Source organism: Pantherophis guttatus, chromosome 7 (genome assembly GCF_059756535.1).
Source record: "Pantherophis guttatus breed Tessera chromosome 7, ASM5975653v1, whole genome shotgun sequence".
NCBI classification, from domain to species: Eukaryota; Metazoa; Chordata; class Lepidosauria; order Squamata; family Colubridae; genus Pantherophis; species Pantherophis guttatus.
In genome coordinates, this window is record NC_142069.1 from 91307111 (window position 1) to 91329071 (window position 21961).

The 21961-nt window shown below is 47.4% G+C and overlaps 1 protein-coding gene across 1 annotated transcript in view; it reads left to right on the top strand.

The window, feature by feature from the left end:
- Positions 1-13506: 13506 nt before the first annotated feature.
- Positions 13507-21961, top strand: part of CAMK1D (calcium/calmodulin dependent protein kinase ID) — a 175980-nt gene continuing 167525 nt past the window's right edge. Inside the window, exon 1 of the mRNA XM_060694924.2 lies at positions 13507-14573. Within this exon, the coding sequence (XP_060550907.1) occupies positions 14479-14573 (95 nt within the window). The 5' untranslated portion in view covers positions 13507-14478. The remainder of the gene's footprint in view (positions 14574-21961) is intronic.

Here is a 21961-nt window from a genome sequence, read left to right on the forward strand (position 1 = left end):
CCAACTGTCAGGAAATTTCTCCTTAGTTCTAAGTTGCTTCTTTCCTTAATGAGTTTCCACCCATTCCTTCTTACTCTGCCGTCAGGTGCTTTGGAGAATAGCTTGACTCCCTCTTCTTTGGGGCAGCCCCTGAGATATTGGAAGACTGCTATCATGTCTCCCCTAGTCCTTCCTTTCATTAAACTAGTCATACCTAGTTCCTGCAACCGTTCTTCATATATTTTAGCCTCCAGTCCCCTAATCATCTAATCCAGTCCCCAGTGATACGGAGAATTAAAGATACCTTTAATGAATACAGGTAGACCTTGACTTAAGACCACAGTCGAGCCCAGTCATTCTTAATTTCTCTCTCGGATACAATTCCATTTTTCATTGCAAAATTCTCCTCCGATCTCAGCACCGGGAACCGAAAGCACAGAGAAGCATTAAGAATGCAGAAACAGTCACTTCTCCTGATTTGCTACCGTGTGTAAACTGCCTTCCGGGGAAACGGGTTGGAAGGGGGGCAGCATTTAATGTTTTTAAGTAGCTACTTAAGTAGATGGATAACAGATAATTTCGTGCTGCCCCTCCCCCCGCCCCCCGAAGAGGTTCTCACGGGCCTGCAGTTCTCAAAGGACTCGCCAGCCACGTTTCATGAAATTGTGTCGTTAATTAGACCATGCGTTGGGTAGCTATTGTGCTGTCATGCGAGTCCTAATGAATAGGAGACGTGTTTCAGAGGCAGGTTGCTTCTCTACAGCTCCGTCAAGACGGTCGTGAAGTGGATTTTGGCCCATTTTTGCGACCTTTCCTGCCCCTGTTGTAAAGCGAATCACTGCAGTTGTTAAGGTAGCAACACCGTTATTAAGTCAACCCGGCTTCCCCGACGGATGCTGCTTATCAGAAGGTCGCAAAAAGGATCATGTTGTAGCCTGTTGGCCGCCGTCCCCCCCAGCAGCTGAATCGGAGGAGGCGTGGAAGTCAGGGTCAGTATCAAGGCAGCCTGAGAGCTCCGAGGGGGAAGAGGGAATGGAGCTGGCAGAGAGAGAGATGGAGGCAGAGCCTGGGCTGCCCGTCAGCTCTCAGATGGAGAGTCAACAGCTCCCACGTCTGGAGGTGGCTGATGAGGAAGAGGAGGAACAGCTGGGTCCAGTGCCTAATGTGCAGAAGAAGGCAGAGGAGAGGAGAGCAGTGGAAATCTATGAGCCGGTCCTCGGGATGGAAGAGCCACTGCTACTAGCAAAGCCCCATCCTACTCTGGGGAGAAAAGGCAGGGGGTGGAGATAAATTGATGTGGCAGACAGCTATTCATCTTCTGGACGGACGGACGGACTTGTTAGCCTGAGGTGAGAGAAACTTTTTGCCGGGGCTGCCAGCGCTCCTAATAAAGGAATATTTTGAGTTCACTTCAGAGGGTTTCTCGTGTTTGGGGAGCTGCGTCAGAACAGATCATGTGAGCGTGGGGCACTGCGACCGTCAGAAATATGAACCAGTTGCCAAGCGTCTGAATTTTGATCTCGGGACCTGAGGACAATTTTGTTTTTTTAAAAGAAAAATGAACTTCCTCTCTGGGCCACGGCAGCAAGATAGCAAGAAATACAAGTATAAATAGAGATGGTCCTTGACGAAACTCAGGCCAACATTTCTGCTGCTAAGTGAAACGTGTATGAAGTGAGCTTTGGTCCCACGTTACGACATTTCTTGTGGTCGTTAAGCGAATTGCTGCATTGGTTAATTTCGGTCATAAAGTGAATCTGTCTTCCCCCTTGACTTTGTCAGAAGGAGGCAAAATGTCCCACGTGACCCCGGGATATTACAACTATCGTAAATACGAGTCACGAGCCAAGCTTTTGAATTTGGATCATGTGACCACAGAGGGGGGGAATGCTGCACCGGTTGTAAGCGTGAAAAACAGTCACAAGTCCCTTTTTTCCATGCCGTCATATCTTCAAGCGGTCGCTAAATGAACGGTGGTACGTGGAGGGCTACCTGTATTTGCAAAAAATCGGATCCCACAGGCCACAGTTTTTCCCTACGTCAGACGATGGATGCAGAGCGCTTGGAAGAAGAATCAAATCTTTTGATTCTATCTGATTATTTAATTCAAGGTTTATTAGGAGCCGTCTTAGGCAACACAATCCCGGCTGCCTCCCTCACAAACAATTAAGTCGGAAACAGATAGCCGAGTACAGATGTTTGGCCCGGGGATTGTTAATTTATTCCCAAGCCACAATTTGCCTTCTTAAAATTTTCCACCGGCACGGTGTCATTATATCTCTCGATGCTCCCTGTGGGCACCGAGCTTGGAAAACAGAGCAGTACAGAAGATAATGGGGGTGGGTGGGGGGGTAGGGAGAGAGTTTTGTAGCTCAATAATAAATAATAAAGTTGACGCCCCAGGGACTAGACCCGGATTTATAAACTGACCGTACTGCATTTGCCAGAGGCAACGATTTCAATTTATTTTGATCAGGAGTGAAACTTACTTACCTTCCCCACCGATTTGGAAGCACACGCATCACATGTGCATGCAGATCCTCTGTGCATGCACAAACCCTTCTGTGCATGCGCAGAGGGTAAAAAACAGGTTACTTCCTGGTTAAAACCTGGAAGTAACAACTGGGCGGTGGGCAGAGCCTCACACCGCCATCTCTCCCAGTTCTCCGAACCACCCACCGCCTTCGCTACCTGTTCTCCGAACCACCCACCGCCATGGCTACCGGTTCTCCGAACCACCCATCGCCTTCGCTACCTGTTCTCCGAACCACCCACCGCCTTCGCTACCTGTTCTCCGAACCACCCACCGCCTTCGCTACCTGTTCTCCGAACCACCCACCGCCTTCGCTACCTGTTCTCCGAACCACCCACCGCCTTCGCTCCCAGTTCTCCGAACCACCCACCGCCTTCGCTCCCAGTTCTCCGAACCACCCACCGCCATGGCTACCGGTTCTCCGAACCACCCATCGCCTTCGCTACCTGTTCTCCGAACCACCCACCGCCTTCGCTACCTGTTCTCCGAACCACCCACCGCCTTCGCTACCTGTTCTCCGAACCACCCACCGCCTTTGCTCCCAGTTCTCCGAACCACCCACCGCCATGGCTACCGGTTCTCCGAACCACCCATCGCCTTCGCTACCTGTTCTCCGAACCACCCACCGCCTTCGCTACCTGTTCTCCGAACCACCCACCGCCTTCGCTCCCAGTTCTCCGAACCACCCACCGCCATGGCTACCGGTTCTCCAAACCACCCATCGCCATCGCTACCGGTTCTCTGAACCAGTCCAAACTGGTAGCATTTCACCCCCGATTTTTGATTCCTGCTTCCTGACGCGCCATTCCTACCGATGGATTTTACAAAAATCGAAATGCGAAAGGGTTGACTGTAGCCCTTTAGAATCATGCAGGCCGTCCTTGACTTACGACCGCAACAGAGCCCAACATTTCTGTTGCTTAAGCGAAACGTTGGTGAAGTTGAGTTTTGCCCCGTTTTACGACCTTCCTGACCGCAGTCGTGAAGTGAATCCCTGCAAGTTGTTTAAGTGAGTCACATGGTTGCTAAGTGAATCCGGCTTCTCCCCCTGCTGGTCAGAAGGTCGTGAAAGGGGGGGGTCATGTGACCCTGCAGCCATCATAAATAGGAGTCCGTCGCCGAGTATCTGAATTTAGAGGACGGCTACAAAGGTCGTAACTGTGAAAAATGGTTCTAAGTCACTTTTTTTCAGTGCCGTTGTAACTGAAGGGCCACTAAACAAACTGTTGTTGGAAGCCGAGAAGTACCTCTACTCTTTTGATAAATGGAATAGATGGCTCCTATTTAATCTTTCGTACAAGTGGAAACCTACTTTGTGAATTTCTGGCGAAGGATGTCCAAGAAAGAGAAGAAGACACCGGCATAAAACAGTCAAGAAATTGCAGCTCGGTTGACTTCTCCACTCAATCAAGGAAATCTGGAAAGGAGCATTTCCTAATAGTCCAAGAGATTCCGCTTTAATTAGCTTGTTAGAAAAGCTAATTAAATAATAGCTTAATATCTTAACTGAAAAATACCTTAACCTTCTTAACGTCTGATAGAAGAGAATATTTGTAGCTCAGGATTGAAATGAGGGGTCCTTGGTGCTCTCCGCACTTGGTGGTTTTCTTGCAGACATTTCATGACCCATCTAGGTAACATCATCAATGCTAGGAAGGGAGTGGGATTTGCAGAGAGGAAGGGGAGGGGGAGGACTGTGGGGGTCCTTGGTGCTCTCTGCGCTTGGTTCTTTTCTTGCAGACGTTTCATGACCCATCTAGATAACATCATCAGTGCTAGGAAGGGAGTGGGGTTTGCAGGGAGGATTAGGAGGAAGATTGTGGGATCCTCGGTGCTCTCTGAGCTTGCTTGTTTTCTTGCAGACGTTTCATTACCCAACTAGGTAACATCAATGCTAGAAGAGGGATTTGCTCCCTGTCCATATCCAGTAGTTTGCCCTGCCAATATTGGTGTAGATACTGTTTTCTCTTGGAAAAAACACTGTTGTTTGCTACTTGACTGTTTGTCAGGAGTTAATCCCCGCTTATCTATTTTCCGGCTGCCTCCACGGTTCTTGTTTAGTCCAATTGATAGAGATTGCGAACGTTATTATTATAAAGCCATTTTGAACCCCGCTTCCTTCCTGAATTAAACTTAAACTCTAGCTGCAAAAACTCACCACAAATGAACCCAATTAACGGAGGCAGTATTCATTATTTAAGCCGGTAGGCATCAAAACACCACGGCCCGCATCCAACAAGACTCCAGCCCACTTGGAAGAAAAGTGTTATAATTGCTAATTAATCATCCGTTGTACTTTCTTCTCCGTTTCCTTGCCTTCTGAGCAGGCGGTGCAGAGTTCACCCCCACCTTGCCAATTCCGCGTGTCTCCGTACCTCTTGCATCTGTTACCAGTTTTTGCTTTTGAGCTTCTGTCCTTTTGACAGCGTTAAAAGAGCTGCTACAGGACACAGTTTCCATATTATAAGGCCTAACCTATTTTTGGGGGGGCGGGGGGCGGGGAAAGAATCAAGGCATTAACATTTTTTGGGCTCTTGGGCTCTTTGTCGGAAAACAACGTTGATAGTCTTGCTGCACGTATCTCTTGTCAGCGTCTCCTGCTTCTGAACTTTTGCCAAGAGAAGCCTTTGGCAGTTTGCCTAATTATACCAAGGTTGGTGATTAGACTGAAGAATTTGTGTTATGAAGAATTTGCTTTGAATTAGTTTGGACTACGCTGAGAATGAGTTAATTCTCAGCTGTTTTAATAAAGTCTGTTTGTTTTGGAACTGTTTGCGTCTAATACTACCTACTTGGGCCTGGGTCACAACAGAGACGTAAATACAACCACATTATTATAGCAGTGTTTTGGAAGAAATGTCCATCTGGGTTCAGTTCCAAGTGGGGAAAAAGACACTGGATTCATGATGGCTGTTTGGAAAGATGGTTTAATGGTGGACAGGATCACCTAGCTTGAAATCCCGGGCAAAAAAGGCACATGGAGGAGAGAGAGACAGAGAGACAGATAGAGATAGAGAGAGACACACAGAGAGAGAGACAAAGACAGAGAGAGAGACGTAGAGACAGAGATAGAGAGAGACAGAGAGAGACAGAGAGACAAAGACAGAAAGATAGAGAGAGAGAGAGAGACAAAGACAGAGAGAGATTTATATCTTCTGTTGGAATTTGAATTTGAGCTTGTGTTCTGATTTATTGTCAGACTCCCATGGGGTCATGCAGGGGTAACTTTGTAGGTTGTCTGTGTCCTAGGCTTGGTTGACTCATGCTGGGTGATGATGTAATGAAAGGGCTTTGGGCAATTCCTACTATGGCTCTGCCTGAAGGAGGTAGATCTTTGTCATATAGAATAGACTGGCCTTAACGGCCCATGGACAAAGATCAGGGGCGGGGGAGCTGAGTTTCTGCCTCCCTTTTAGGGGAAATATTCTGCCCTTTTAATATTTCCTAAAATATCTCATTTTCCTAGGAGAGGGGTGGGTGATAACTTCCTACAGCAGCTTTAACTGAAAAAAAAAATTTTTTTTTTTTGGTTCCTTCTCTGGGAGGCTGGTTGTCAAAGCAAGGACATTTAAGTGATATAAAAGAGTATAAAAATCTCAGGAGGAAGGTCCCTTGAGGTCTCCGGAGATGAAGAGCAACCTGGCTGAATGTCCCTCTAGAGAATCTTTCCATAGTCAAGTTTCTGACCTCTGTCCAGCTTCCCATATTTTTTAGGCAGGGCTTCAAACACGTCCTCCCTCGCGTGTCCCTTAAGCCGGGAACAATTTTTTAAACAAATTTAAAAATTAATAATAATTAATCCCAGCTTCAGCCACCCAGGCCGTATAAAGCTTGACTTTTGAAGACCCGCAACTCAAAACCCAAAAATACTATACGCGGAGCTATATTTAGTATTCTGTTTAGCAACTGAGCGCCTGACTAGGTGGCTCAAGTGGCTAAGACACCGAGCTTGTCGATCAGAAAAGTCGGCAGTTTGGCAGTTCGAATCCCTAGTACCGGTCTCCTGAGTGAGCAGGGGGTTGGACTAAATGACCTCCAAGGTCCCTTCCGACTCTTTTACTGTTATTGACTCAGGACGTTAGGCAGCAATGCTGAACCTTTTACCACTTACCTAGAAACCCCAAATATCCAAAATTGTTGCACCTGCAGGTACTCCTTGACTTACAAAAGTTCATTTAGTGACCGAAGTGACAACGGTGCTGAAAAAAAGGGACTTAGGACCGTGTTTCAAACTTATGACCATTTGCCGCATCTCCGCAGTCGTGTTGAATTGAAATTCGGAGGCTTGGCAAACCGACTCCTATTTATGACGGTTCCAGGGCGATCCCCTCTTGCGACCGTCTGGCAATGGGGAAAGCTAGATTCACTTACCAACCGTGTTCCTAACTTAATAACTGTAAGGATTCGGATAACGATTGGGGCAAGGAAGGTCGAAAAAATGGAGCAAAACTTGCAACACAACTGTCTCGCTCAGCGACAGAAATTTTGGGCTCGGTTTCGGGGTCGTTAAGTTGAGGACTTCCACTTCCAAAAGGCAGGAGTGACTCCTCAGGAGGAGGTCTCCTCGTGAGTAAGGCGTGGGGCTAATTGGCCACTCCCTTAGCCTATTTAAGGAGGAACGCCGACTGAAGCAATTTGCAGGGAACAACTTCGTTCACACACCTTCGTGTCTTGTCTTGCTTATCTTATTAGCTTCCTGCAAATTGCTTCTGGTCATTCTGCCAACCACAGTAAGCTTTCAGTTATTCTTCTTTGAATTCTTGGCGGCTGTTAATGCAGTTAATTAACAGCCGTTGTTGTAAAAAACTGGTTTATTTAGTAAACTTAAGGGTTGAACGGACTTTGTGTGTGCTGCGTTCTTTGGGGTCCGTAGCTGGGGCAGAACACGTGGTTAAGTTGAGGGCTACCTAACTTGCCTCACAGAGTCGTCGTTGTGGGGGAAAAGAAGAGGAGGGGTGCGTTTGGGGTACGTTCATCACCTTGAGTTCTTTGTAAAAATAATAAAGGCGGAATATAAAACATAATTATTACCATTTTTTAAATTCATGAGCTCTAAAAGCCTAATCAAGCTACCTTCCGCTGGAGTATTTGGCAAAGTTCTGGAAACCTTTTTATTTTTTTCCTCTGTAAATTTTTTTCCTCCTGTAAGTTATATTCCAAATTTCCACAGCACGCTTGATAGATAAAACATAATTATATGCAGGCAGCCTGGCGGGCAAGTCACAGGCTGTATATTTAAGAAAAAAAGACTTGAGTTTACTAAATTGTTCGTTTCTCTACAATAGCTCAGCAGGATTGGACAATCAGCCCGGATTAAGATGGGAGGGGGGCAGTTCACAACGCCTGCAATGACTCAGAAGGAACAGTCATGCTCCATTGTGTCACTAACACACTGAACACAAAAGAGTCCCAGGCACTTTTTAATCCAAGGATTAAGGGAGGTTCTTAATATGCATCGTTCTTTTAAACACATAAGAGTTTCCTGCTTGTTCAAGGGGTTGGACTAGAAGACCTCGAAGGTCCCTTCCAACTGTGTGATACTATTTGAATGTCCCATTAGTTTGTTTTCTTGGATGTCTATGATATTCTCTGGAACCTTCTTCTAAGTTCAAAGCAGTGGTGGGTTCCTCCCGGTTCGGTCCAGTTCTCCCGAGCCGGTAGCGGTGATGATATGACATCACCGAACCGGTTCTGCCCCCCTGCACCCCCCCCCCCTGTGTTATTCTCACCTTAGGCCCACGTAGTTGATATTAAATGCAAACAGTTCCAAAAAACAAACAGAGTTTATTAAAACAGCTGAGAATTAACTCATTCTCAGCGTAGTCCAAACTAATTCAAAACAAATTCTTCATAACACAAATTCTTCTGCTTTATCACCAACCTTGGTCTAATTAGGCAAACTGCCAGAGGCTTTTCTTGGCAAAAGTTCAGAAGCAGAAGACGCCGACGTGAAATAAATGCAGCAAGACAAGAAACAAACCTCTCAACGGTTGTTTTCCGGCAAAGAGCCCAAGAGCCGTTGCTCATCTTTTAAGCCCTAATGGGAGGGGCCAATCATCTCCTGGCCTTACTCCTGAGTTGTCCTCTTTGCTTTAGCTGCTCCTGCCTTCTGGCAGCTCTTTGCATGCATTCACTAGGAACAGGCTCCTCCTGATCCTCTGCCTCTCCACTGTCAGCCTTTGGAGGCTCCGAAGTCCGTACATCACTCCCCGATGGCCCTGGCCCCATCTCTGCCTCCGACGCAGAGCCCTCATCCGGGCCTTCCCCAGCCTCCAGGACTGGCCCATGTTCCTCCCCAGCCTCCTCACTGTCCAACTCCACTGCCAGCTCTGCAGGCTGTTGGCGGACCACAACACCATAGTCTTCCCCATCCTGCTCCTTTAAACATTATATCTTTTTATTCCGCCGTTCTGTTTTCCAAAACCTTGATAGCTGCAAGTCCAAAAATTTCTTGGATTAGAAAAGATCCCCCACATGATGCACATGTGTAGTGTGTCTGCATCTGGAATTCTATGCTATTCTTTTGCTATCTGCAAAGTGGAGTCTAGATGGTGGGAATAACCAAGCAAATCAAACTCATTTTTTTCCCTTTTTTTTTTTAAAAAAAAGGGCATTTCCCACGCAATACAGATTAATAGGAGCAATATGCTGGCCTTTGACCGTAATTCAATTTTTGAAACAGGCTTCGGAATTACAGAGACAAAAGTTAATAAAGTGAGGAATTGATGCAGGAATTCTACAGGGAGGCTTTTTGATGGAATTACCCTGTCTTAGTGCCGGTGGGTGAATATATATCTTAATTATAACTCAATGTTTCTTAGACCAGCCAAGCAAAAGGCCCTCATTCATTCATTCCAGTTACAATTTAATACCTCGGTGTTTTTGGCCTGGCGTTATATTAATAGCCAAATTAATTTTAATACAGAGCACAACAATATTGTTTTTATTATCTGCTTCTGATTAATAACCCAACATAAGAAGAGACTTTTAAAAAATTGGCTAGCGTCCACCAGGGGGCAGTGTTAGCTAACTGGCTGAACTTCGCTATAAAACACAGTTTCTGGTGTTTAAAAAACCCCCCAAAGTTGCAAAATCAGAAAAAGCCCAATTTTCTCATACAGAAAGTGGAATTGCAGACCTCAACCGTGCAGAATGTGCTTGCAAGCGACAGGAAACGGGGAACATCTTGAATATAACAAAAGCGGAACCAGCCAGCTTCAAGCTGCTTGATGTTTGGGTGTTTGGAAGGGACTGGATGGCTAAAACATTAAAGAATGGTTGCAGGAACTGGGTATGTTTTAGTTTAATGAAAAGAAGGACCAGGGGAGACATGATAGCAGTCTTCCAATATCTCAGGGGCTGCCCCAAAGAAGAGGGAGTCAAGCTATTCTCCAAAGCAAAGAGGGCAGGACAAGAAGCAATGGGTGGAAACTCATCAAGGAGAGAAGCAACCTAGAATTAAGGAGAAAATTCCTGACAGTTAGAACAATTAATCAGTGGAACAACTTGCCTCCAGAAGTTGTGAATGCTCCAACAGTGGAAGTTTTTAAGAAGAGATTAGATAACCATTTGTCTGAAGCGGTGTAGGGTTTCCTGCCTAACCAGCGGGTTGGACTAGAAGACCTCCAAGGTCCCTTCCAACTCTATTATTCTATTAAGCTTTCTTTGCCAGATGTGAAATTTGAAATGCATGCAGTCCCATTCCTGGGAATTCATATTTTTTTTCCAGCGGCCAAATCTTTCCTGCTAACTTAGTTCAGCTTTAAGAGGTGCTTCTCCTGTTTGCTCAGCTTCAAATTTAACCTATGACCTCCCTGGAGAAACCACTTGACTGTATCTCTTCCTCCTTTAAGGTCATTTACAGGTAAAGCACAAAGATGGATTTTGATCCAGAGACTGGAAGATTTGAGTGACTTAACAATGCCCGTGAGTGCAGGTGGCCCCCGACTCATTTCGTGACCTTGAAGTTACAATGGCTCTGAAGAAAGCGACTTACAACCATTTCCCACACTTATGACCGTTGCAGCATCCCCACGGTCATGTGATCAAAATTTCCATCGCTAAGCGAGACATTTAAGTGAGTTCAAGTGTCCCGTTTGACGACCGTTTCTCACTAAAGTTGTTAAGTGAATCACTGCGGTTGATAAGTGAGTCACAAGGTTGTTAAGCAAATCTGACTTCCCGATTGATTTTGCTGGTCAGAAGGTCGCAAAAGGGGGGTCACATGACCCCCCCCGGGGACTCTGCGACTGTCATAAATACAAGTCAGTGGCCAAGCCTCTGAATTTTGATCACGGGGATGCTGCAATGGTCATAAGTGTGAAAAACAGACATAAGTCTCTTTTTCCTGCGCCGTTGTAACTTGGAACAGTCACTAAACGAACTGTTAAGTCGAGGACTGTGTATATTCAGATCATTGGAGAAAAAAAAAAACCCAGCTATTTTTTCAGCGTTCACACTATGAGCTTCATCCTCTTCCTTTAACGCTGCTTTGTTAAATCAGTCACTTCATTAAATCAATCCATTGGCCAGGGATGCCCCTGCCAAACTTTAAACCACGGTTTACCAACTGCACTCTATGCCAGCCTCCAGACAAATGAGATTGTCACCGTGAATGATGAGCTGCATTGCAGTTGGGGTTTTGGGTGATGATGTCCTTCATGGCAAGCAAATCCATGCAGTTAACCACAATTATTAATCCCAGCCAGGAATTTATTCACCGTCAACCAAGATGAGCAAGGGGGCAGTTTACAAAAGATAGTACAGATCTGTTTCCTGCTTACAGTGTTCTGGAGGCCCCCGACCTCCCTGTATAGTAGCAGAAGAGGCCGTGTGTAAATCCAAATTGCGCGGTTCTTCTTGTAGTTCAGAGCTGGTGGGAGAAACCCCCCCCCAAAGAGTGGGCAAGGAGTTAACCAGGGTTAAAATGGGCGAATCGAGAAGAAAGCAGGCTAGAGAGGAGTTATTCAAGTTGCTCCATTCGGGACCCCTTCTGATCATTTAGTCTACAACTTTCCTCGATTTGGAACCTCTCAATAGGAACACAACCACCTCCAGTGGATTAATTGTAAAAAGGAAGGAAGGAAGGAAGGAAGGAAGGAAGGAAGGAAGGAGAGAGAGAGAAAGAAAATGAGAGAAAGAAAAAGTGTGTGAGAAAGAAAGAGAAGGAAAGAAAGAGGGAGAGAGAAAGAAGGAAAGAAATAAAGAAAGAAAAAGAGGGAGAGAGAAAGAATGAGAGACAGAAAGAAAGAATGTGTGAGAGAAATAGTGAGAAAGAGAGAGAGAAATAGTGAGAAAGAAATAGAGAAAGAATGAAAAATAAGTGTGAGAAAGCATGAGAAAGAAAGGAAGGAAGGAAGAAAGGAAAGAAAGGAAAGAAAGAAGGAAAGAAAGAAAGAAGAGAAAGAAGAGAAAGAGAATGAGAGACAGAAAGAGTGTGAGAGAGAAAGAGAGAAAGAGAGAAAGAGTGAGAAAGAGGGAAAGAATGAAAAATAAGTGTGAGAGAGAAAGCATGAGAAAGAAAGGAAGGAAGGAAGAAAGAAAGAAAGGAAAGAAGGAAAGAAAGAGAAAGGAGAGAGAAAGAGAGAGAGAAAGAAAGAGAAAGAAAGTGTGTGAGAGAGAAATAGTGATAAAGAAAGAGAGAAAGAAAGAGAGAAAGAATGAAAAATAAGTGTGAGAGAGAAAGCATGAGAAAGAAAGAAAGAAAGGAAGGAAGGAAGGAAAGAAAGAGAAAGAAAAGAAAGAAAGAAAGAAAGAAAGAAACAAGAGAAAGTTAGTTATTTGAACTGGAGAACTGCCCAGCTGTTCCTTCGGTCACTTTGGGGGGGGGCGGCCCAGCTCAGGACCTCCCCCCCCCAACCGCACATGTTCTAAGAGGCGCTTGGGGGAAAGAGCCCCGTCTTTGGTGGCGATGAAGGAGCCCGGGCCGGCTCTCCCCCCGCGGGCGCACCGTTGCAGACCGGGGCCGCCTTCCTGGCAAGGCAATCCCGACTGCGGGACAAGCCCCGGTTGTCGCATTGTTGGCCCCGCAGCTCCGCGCCTGGCTTGCCAAGCTCGTTGCCGCGGCCTCCCGCCTCCCCACTTGGCCGGAAGGAGGGAAGGGAGAGAAGAAAGGGAAAAAGGGAAGGAGGGGGAGAGGGAAGGGAGGAAGAGAAGGAGGGAGGAGCAAGACAGGAAAAGGGAAAGGAGGGAGGGAGGGAGGAAGAAAAGAAAAAGGGGGAGGGAAGAAGGGGGGAGGGAGGGAGGGAAAGGAGGAAGGGAAGGAGGAAGAGAAAAGAGGGAGGGAGGAAGAAAGGTGAAAAAAGAAAGGGAGGGAGGAAGTTTGGAGAGAAGAAAGGAGGAAGAAAGGAAAAAGGAAGGGAGGAAGAGAAGGAGGGAGGAGCAAGACAGGAAAAGGGAAAGGAGGGAGAGAGGGAGGAAGAAAAGAAAAAGGGGGAGGGAAGAAGGGGGGAGGAAGGGAAAGGAGGAAGGAAGGAAAGAAGAGAAGAAGGGAGGTAGGAAGAGGAAAAGAAGGGAGGGAGGGAGGGAGGGGGAAAGAAAGGTGAAAAAAGAAAGCGAGGGAGGAAGGTTGGAAAGAAGAAAGGAAGGGAGGAAGAGAAGAAGAGAGGAAAAGGAAGGAAGGAAGGAAGGGAATGAGTAGGAGAAAGGAAACAGGAGGAGAAAGGGAAGGAAGGAAGGGAAGAAGGAAGGAAGGGAAGGCTGGAAGGTGCCAAAGCGACCCCCCCCCAAACCCCCGACCCACCTCGAGCCCGGCTGGTGCAATGCGAATTTGTGGCGGGCCGCTTCGAAAAGGGGAACGGGGGGAGGGAGGGAGGGAGGGAGGGATGGAGCTGGCTTTGCAAGCGGGATGAGATGGAGCCCGCCCCCACCGAGGATTTAAAAAAAAAAAGAAAGGAAGGAAGAAAGAAAGAAAGAAAAAAACCAGTCTCCGCCCTCCTCTATTACCATAACAACTCAGCCCCCCCTCCCCCTCCCTCTCCCCCTCCCCCTCCCTTGCAATGCCATTGAGCGAAGCGGAGCCGCAGCAGCCGGAGAATCGCCCTCCGCTCCGCTCTCACTTTCTCTCCTACACACACTCACACACTCACACACTCCCAAGCACACACACACACACACACACACACACACACACGGACGGCCACCCAGCCGAGCCAGAGCTCCGCGCGCTTCCCAGGGAAAGTTGAGCGGCGCTGCGAAGGAGAGAAAGGAAAGCCACTTTTCTTTTCTTTTCTTTCCCTTTCCCTTTCTTTTCTCCTTCCACCTCCTCAAGCCTCCGGGGACGGGAGAAGGGGGGGGGGTGACACGCCTCTCCTCCTCGCCCCCACCCACTCCGCTTCCCTTTGACACCCGAGGAAGCCGAGAGAGAGAGAGAGAGAGAGAGAAGGATGGCGTGAAAAGCAAGAGCGGGAAAGAAAGGCGAGAAGACGAGAGGAGAAAGGGAAGGAAGGTAGGAAGGAGACAAGACAGGAGGAGAAAAGGAAGGAAGGAAACAATACAGGAGGAGAAAAGGAAGGAAGGAAAGAAGGAAGGAAGGAGGACAGAGAGAGGGAGGAAAGGAGGAAGGAAGGAAGGAAGGAGGGAGGACAGAGAGAGGAAAGGAGGAAGGAAGGAAGGAAGGAAGGAAGGAAGACAGAGAGAGGGAGGAAAGGAGGAAGGAAGGAAGGAGGACAGAGAGAGGAAAGAAGGAAGGAAGGAAGGAAGGAAGGAAGGAAGGAAGGAAGGAAGGAAGGAAGGAAAGGAAGAAAGAAAGAAAGAAAGAAAGAAAAGGACCGGGAGACCCTCCAAATTCAGCCTTAGAGTAGCTCCGGAGCGCCGGCCAGGAAGAAGTCCCCGAAGAAGAGAAAGCAAAAGCCGCCGGCTGCCTCCTCCTCCTCCTCTTCCTCCTCCTCCTCCTCCTCCTCCTCCTTTCCCCGGCTGGCGCCCGCCTCGCCTCGCCCGCCGGCTCCCTCGGCTCCTCCGCCGCTGCCATGGCCCAGGAGAACGGCGAGGCGCGCGGCTCGTCCTGGAAGAAGCCCGCCGAGGACATCGGCCGCATCTTCGCCTTCAAGGAGACCCTGGGGACGTAAGTGCGAGGCGCTTCTCTCTCTCTCTCTCTCCATCCTTGGGGGACCAGAGAGATGCAGGAGGGGGGGATGCTGTACTTGGAAAAGGGGGGGGGGGGCAGAGAAGCGGGGAGGGGTCCTGAGTTTGGGGTCCAACTTGGGGTGAATGATGGAGAGTTGGGTGGCCGGAGTAGAGGAAGGAGGGGGGTCCTTGTTCTGACTGTCCAGGTGGGTTGGATGGATGGGTTGAAAATTTGCCTCCCGCTTCCCCAGGTAAGAGATCCCCCCACCCTGAATTCTGGAGCCCTTTCCCACTCATCTAAGGTAGCCTTGGAGTGAGGAGATGTCCCACCCAATGTCCACCAAGTCCCACTTGGATGAAGCCAACAGGGAGGAGGCATCTGGGAGGGTTCCTCACCACCATCAGTGGTGGACCGGACCGATCCACCTCTCTTCCTGGCTGCCTTAAAAACCTGCTTTCAAGGTAGCCTTGGGCTCCACCTCCCCTACCCCCCACCCCACGCCCCCAACCGGGGTTGTTTCGGTTGAGTTGTTGAGCTCTCACCCTCTCTCGCCAAACACAAGGTGGTGTGTCTTTGAGGTTCTTCTCTGCATTGGTTTGTGTAGCCAAATCTCTAAAGCAGTGTTTCTCAACCTTGGAAGCTTGAAGATGGGTGGACTTCAACTCCCAGAATCCCCCAGCCAGCAGCGCTGGCTGGGGGATTCTGGGAGTTGAAGTCCACCCATCTTCAAGCTTCCAAGGTTGAGAAACACTGCCCTAAAGGTTGTTTCCCTCTCCCCTCTCTCCCAAGGATTTGGGGAGGTGGGAGAGTCTATCTAGATGTCTGTCCTTCCCCTCCTCCTCCCCACGCATCTGTTTTGGTCAACGGTCCAGGTGGGCAGGAGATGCGTTCTGTTGGGTTCGTTTGCGCCGACTGGACATCAGGATGATTTGTCGCCAGTCGCCAGCTGTCTTTTTGTGGCAGAGAAAGGCGGGTGACCTTGGCGACGAAGACCCCTTTTGGAAACGGGTCACAAGAAAGTGGATTTTGATATCCAAGGGGGGTACCGGGGTGTTCCTCCAGCCAAATGTGAAATACAGCTAGTCCTTGACTTACGACGGTTCGCTGAATGGCCGTTCGAACTCGCAACAGCCCTGTTCAAAAGTGACCTGCGGCCGTTTTCACCGTCCCAGCATCCCCGGGAAAGGTGGGGGGGGGGAGGGAACGGGGACAGGAAATCGGCGTGATTTACATTCGGGCGCTTGACAACCTGACTCGCTTTTATGACGGTTGCAAACGGGGGGGTGGAAATCACATCATCGGAAACCGGCTTCACCAAACAACTCGCGTTCCTGCTTTAACAACCGCGGCGCTTCCCTTGGCGCCGCGGTGGCGAGGAAAGTCATAAAACGGGGCCGAAAACCTTTGTTCCCAAACAAATTTCTCGCTTCCTAGCAAGAGGAACGTAGGCGGGGTCGTAAGTCGAGGACTACCTGCGTTGTAGCTGCTTTGTTGGACCCACGGCGTGGTGGGTGGGTGGGTGGGGGAAACGCAACGCCGGCTAATACAAACCAGGAATGTCAGCTGTCCGTATTTATAGAGTTGGGATTTCAAAGGGTAAATGCAGATTGTGGGGTAGCCGCTCTCCTGAATCTGACAGCAGGATCTATTCATAGCAAGAAGAGCCGAAAGGACAGCAGAGGATTGGATCCCTTTTATCCGCCGTGCTTAACTCTTCTTGCCAGGATATTTTCTCCCTCCCTCCCTTTTTTAAAAATTTTATTTATAGTGCTCGGATAAAAAGATTAGCAAAATGGAGGCTTTGCGTGCAGTTCCCTTGGCATCGTGGCCACCTTGGCGTGGTTTCACCGGGCATAAGACGCCATTAAAATCACGAATCCAGCAGTGAAAAAAATATATATATTCTTCAGGCCGGGCATCGGGGAAAGTCAACTTGCAAACTCCTAGTATACCACCTAAATATATAGTAATAGTAATACTAATGGCGAGGGGGATTAACATAGATTAACAGAGTTTAACAGAGATGGAAGGGGTTATCTTGTAGGTCATCTAGTCCAACCCCCCGCCCAAACAGGGACCCTACCCCAGTGATGGCTAACCTTTTTGTCGTCACGGGCCAAGAGCGGGGAAAGTGCGGGGGGGGGGTCGTGCGCCCACGTGCCCACACTCATAATTCAATGCTTCCCTGCTCCCCGTGCATGCACACACGATCCCCCTACACTCCCCCCGTTTTTGGCACGCAATGGCAAAAAGGTTACCAGTGGGCCCGGTAGGTCCATTTTTCACCCTCCCCAGGCTCCAGAGACTTTCTTGGAGCCTGGGGAGGGTGAAAACAGCCTTCCCTACCCCCCTGTAGGCCCTCTGGAGGCCGGAAACAGCCCGTTTCCCGACTTCCGGTAGGCCTGGAAGGCCCGAAAATCAGCTGGGCCAGCACACACATGCCTGCTGGAGCTGAGCTAGGGCAACGCTTGCGTGCCCACAGATATGGCTCCGCGTGCCACAGGTTCGCCATCCCGGCCTTACCCCATCCCCAAGAAACGGCAGACGGATCTCCCCTTGAAAGCCTCCAGTGATGACGCTCCCACAACTTCTGAAGGCAACTTCTGTTCCATTGGGATCATGGAGTCCTGGTGGACGACCACTTAAAGACGAGCCAGCCTTGTGCCAAAAAACACAATCCTAATCCCTTAGGTGCTTTTTCAGGAGGCAACTGGAACTAGGTTGGCAGAAGCTGGGACAAGTCACGGGAGCTCACCCCCGTGACGCGGCACTCGGGATTCAAACCGCCGAACTGCCGACCTTTCGATCGACAAGCTCAGCGCCTTAGCCACTGAGCCACCGCATCCCTGGGCTTTGCGGTACCTTGTCCCAAAGAAAACCAGGTCGATCTAGAACGCGACCAAGCGTTTTTTTTGTTTTTTTTTTTGAGATTAATTGTCATACTTTCCCATTGTACTTTATGCTTTGTGGCCAAAATGCAGGACGTGGCAATTTTTTTTAAAAAAATTGATTTATATGCCGCCCTTCTCCGGAGACTCAGGGCAGCTTACAATGTGCTAAGCAATAGCCTTCATCCTTTTGTATATTTATACAAAGTCAGTTTATTGTCCCCACAAACTGGGTCCTCAATTTACCTACCTTAGAAAGGATGGAAGGCTGAGTCAACCTTGAGCCTGGCGAGATTCGAACTCGCAGTAATTGCAGGCAGCTGGTGTTAATCACAATGCTATTAGCCAGCTGCGCCACCAGGCTCCCAGGACAATGTTCTTTGCGGTGTGTTTTGATACAACGGTGAGCCTTTTGGGTTTATAGCAAGGACGGAAGGAGGCAAGTTTGGCTGATACAGAAGGAGGATTCCCCACTTAAGGACACGTCTATTTTAAACCATGCTAAGTCATCCCACCTGGTTCATCTCATAATCCGGATTAAGCCAGAGAAGACCCAAAGAGCATTTAGATCAGGAATCACCTAGGAAACTCTGAGATCATAGATTTCCTGGCTAGTCCAAAGAAGGCGTGGCTTTGACAATGCTCCCCAAATGTTCCGTCAGTCATAGGGGGGCTTTATGGTTAACATCTTATCTCTTTCTTCCCTTCCAAAATCCGGCTGAGATTTCTGAAAAGAATTCCATAAAATTACATATGGGTATGTCAATTCAGCCTCATTATTCCCCGCAGATTACTTTTTTAAATTATTGATTTGTAGAGAGCAGCTTATTTCATGCTTTGAATTGCCAGCTGAAGAGCGCCGCGCTTTAATTCAGGATCTTCCTTTATTAACAGAGTAACAGAGTGGGAAGGGCCCTTGGAGGTCTTCTAGTCCAGCCCCCCAAATGGTTGTCCAGTCTCTTCTTAAAAGCCTCCAACGATGGAGCACTCACAACTTCTGGTGGCAAGCTGTTCCACTGGTTAATTGGCCTCACTGTCAGGAACTTTCTCCCGAGTTCTAGGTTGGTTCTAGATTACTTTGACGAATTATTTTCGGACTGGGCCAGATCGTCGTTTTTTCATTCATGGTGCCTGCCCTTAGAAAACGTTTGAGATTCAATCAGGTACAGGTAATCCTCGACTTACGACCGCAATTGAGCCCAACATCTCCGTTGCTAAGCGAGACATCGGTGAAGTGAGTTTTTGCTTCGTTTCACCACCTTTCTTGCCACGGAGGTTAAGCGAATCGCTGCCGTCGTTAAATCAGTCCAACGGTTGTTAAGTGAGTCCCCTCTTCCACTTTGCTCGTCAGACGGTCGCCAAAGAGGATCACGTGACCCCGTCCCCCGGGACACGGCAACCGCCGTAAACACAAGTCAGTTGCCAAGCGCCTGAATTTTGATCACGCTTTGGGATGCTACAATGGTCACGTGTGTGAAAACCGATCGTAAGTCGCCTTTTTCGGTGCCGTCGTAACTTGGAACCGTCACTAAACGAACCGGTGTAAGTCGAGGACTACCTGTATACTGGAACAAATCAAACCTCCCGTTTATTTTTTTCATCCCTAGAAGCTTCTTGGAGCATCAACGATGTTTCAATCCATTGAAGATTAGAGATGTTGATTCTTTGGGTGGGGTGTAATATGTAATTTATAATATGTATACGTAATATGTAAAGAATGGTGGCTCAATAAAATATCAGATGGTGACTCGAAGCTGGTGCTTTCAGCCGATCGTAGCTCTGGAATCAGTAGTTCTCCTTTGAGTAACGCATGCTACACCTCCCAATTGCTTAATGGACTGGAGTTGCTGTCAATCAAGCCATTGGGTGGGGGAGGGGAGCCATGGCGGAAGGGAACAAGGAGGGGGATGCGTTTTCCCATGTATGCAGGCAACGCTGCTCCAAGATTAGGTCTAATTAACGGGTAGTAGGAAACCCCAGCGACACCTACTTACAAACTAGGGTGCATCCATTTGTAAGTGTAAATCCCTCTTATTTACTCAAGAGTAAGCGTTTTTGAAAATAGTCCGAAATTCCGGTGGCGAGAAAATTTTGAATGCAGAATTCCGGGGATATTTGATATCTAAATCTACCTCTACCTCTACCTACCTACCTATCTACCTATCTATCTATCTATCTATCTATCTATCTATCTATCTATCTATCTATCTATCTACCTACCTACCTACCTACCTACCTATCTATCTCTAGCATCTCTCTCTCTCTTTCTATCTATCTCTTTTTCTTTCTATCTCTTTTTCTTTCTTTCTATCTCTATCATCTATCATCTATCATCTGTCATCTGTCTGTCTGTCTGTCTCTCTGTCTATCTATCTATCTATCTCTATCTATCTACTAGCATCTAGCATTCTCTTTCTCTCTCTTTTTCTCTCTCTCTATCTATCTTCTAGTATCTAGCATCTAGCATATATCTCTCTTTCTCTCTTTCTTTCTATCTCTTTTTCTTTCTATCTCTAGCATCTAGCATCTACCATCTGTCTGTCTGTCTGTCTGTCTATCTATCTATCTATTTCTGTCTATCTACTAGCATCTAGCATTCTCTCTCTCTCTCTCTCTCTCTCTCTTTCTCTCTTTCTTTCTATCTCTTTTTCTTTCTATCTCTAGCATCTAGCATCTACCATCTGTCTGTCTGTCTGTCTGTCTATCTATCTATCTATTTCTGTCTATCTACTAGCATCTAGCATTCTCTCTCTCTCTCTCTCTCTCTCTCTTACTATCTTCTACTGTCTAGCATCTAGCATATATCTCTCTTTCTCTCTCTCTCTCTCTCTCTAGCATCTAGCTGTCTGTCTGCCTGCCTGCCTCTATCTATCTATCTATCTATCTATCTATCTATCTATCTATCTATCTATCTCTAGTATCTAGCATCTAGCATATATCTCTCTTTCTCTCTTTCTTTCTATCTCTTTTTCTTTCTATCTCTCTAGCATCTAGCTGCCTGTCTGTCTGCCTGCCTGCCTCTATCTATCTATCTATCTATCTATCTATCTATCTATCTATCTATCTATCTATCTATCATCTATCATAATAATAATAATAATAATAATATTTTAGCTGTGTTTTTAAAAAAAAGAGTCGAAGAACGTACTTTTTGTGTTATTGTGAACGACGGTTGAGGATTCTAAGAATAGCTGACAGTTTGCTCTGGGTTTCGGTGAGTCTTAGCGTGACGTCATTAGAAGTTTTGGGATTGCCATGGTGATTTTGTGAAACTTTGGGAGAAAGTTGTCACAATACGGTGACTAATGGGGAGCCGTCTTCCCCACAGGCCCTAGGTGGGTGCTGCTAATCCAGAGATTTTTGTGGTTGTGGGAAACGTGTTTCCATTTATGATGGGTTTCGCCCATGTTTGATATGCAGAACAACGGAAACAACGGAATCCATATTTTGCCCGTCTATTTACAGTATTTCATTTTTGGAAGACAAGTCCTTGAAAGAAAGAAGGCAGTATTTATAATTTTGGGATGCATAATATTTACATTCCTAGCTCTTCAAGAATATGCTGATGACTGTAAAGGAAATGATAGGCTTAGGGGAGGGAGAGATCTTTTTTGAGGTCGGGATTTCCAGGGTAGCAAAATATATTGTGTGGGAAAAACAAATAGAGAGAAGGAGGGGGGGGGAAGTGCCTTTGAAAGAATTAAAAATAAATCTTTGAAATAACTTACATATTTGAGGCTATGTTGGCTCCCTTCCTTTATTCAAGTTACGGTCAAAAACCGTGTTAGGAAACACAGCAAGTCCTTGATGTACGACCACAATTGAGCCCCCAATTTCTGTCACTAAGGGAGACATATATTCAGCGAATTTTGCCCCATTTTACGACGTTTCTCCCCACATTCGTTAAGCGAGTTGACACAGTTGTTAAGTGAGTCACATGGTGACTAACTGAATCTGGCTTCCCCCTTGACTTTGCTCGTCCGAAGGTCACCAAAAAGGGGATCATGTGTGACCCTTGGGACGCTACGCTCGTCGTAAATGTGAGTCAGTTGCCGAGCATCGGGAATGTAAATCACGTGACTCCTGGGAATGCAGCAAGTCGTAAAGTGTGAAAAACGATGGTGAGTCACTTTTTTTTCAGTGCCGTCGTCAAACTTCGAAAGGTCACTGAGCAGACTGTTGTAAGCCGAGGACTGGCTGTTGAAGAAGATGTCAGGATTCCTAACCGTCAGTTATAGGGAATTGTTGCTTTTCCAAGAATTCTTGGGAATTTTGTATCCCTAAGAGAGGTGGCATTCAGCCGGTTCAGATCAGTTCGCCTGAACTGGTAGCGGAAATCGTAGGTTGTGGGTGGGCCCACGCGCCTGCCCGCCTGTCCCAGCTCTATGCCGTCCTAATTAAGCACATTTTTGAGCCCGGATGCAGGCGTGGAATTCGTGCGTGCGAGCATAGCGCATACACGGAAGGCAGGTGTGCCTGTGAACTGGATATGTGCCC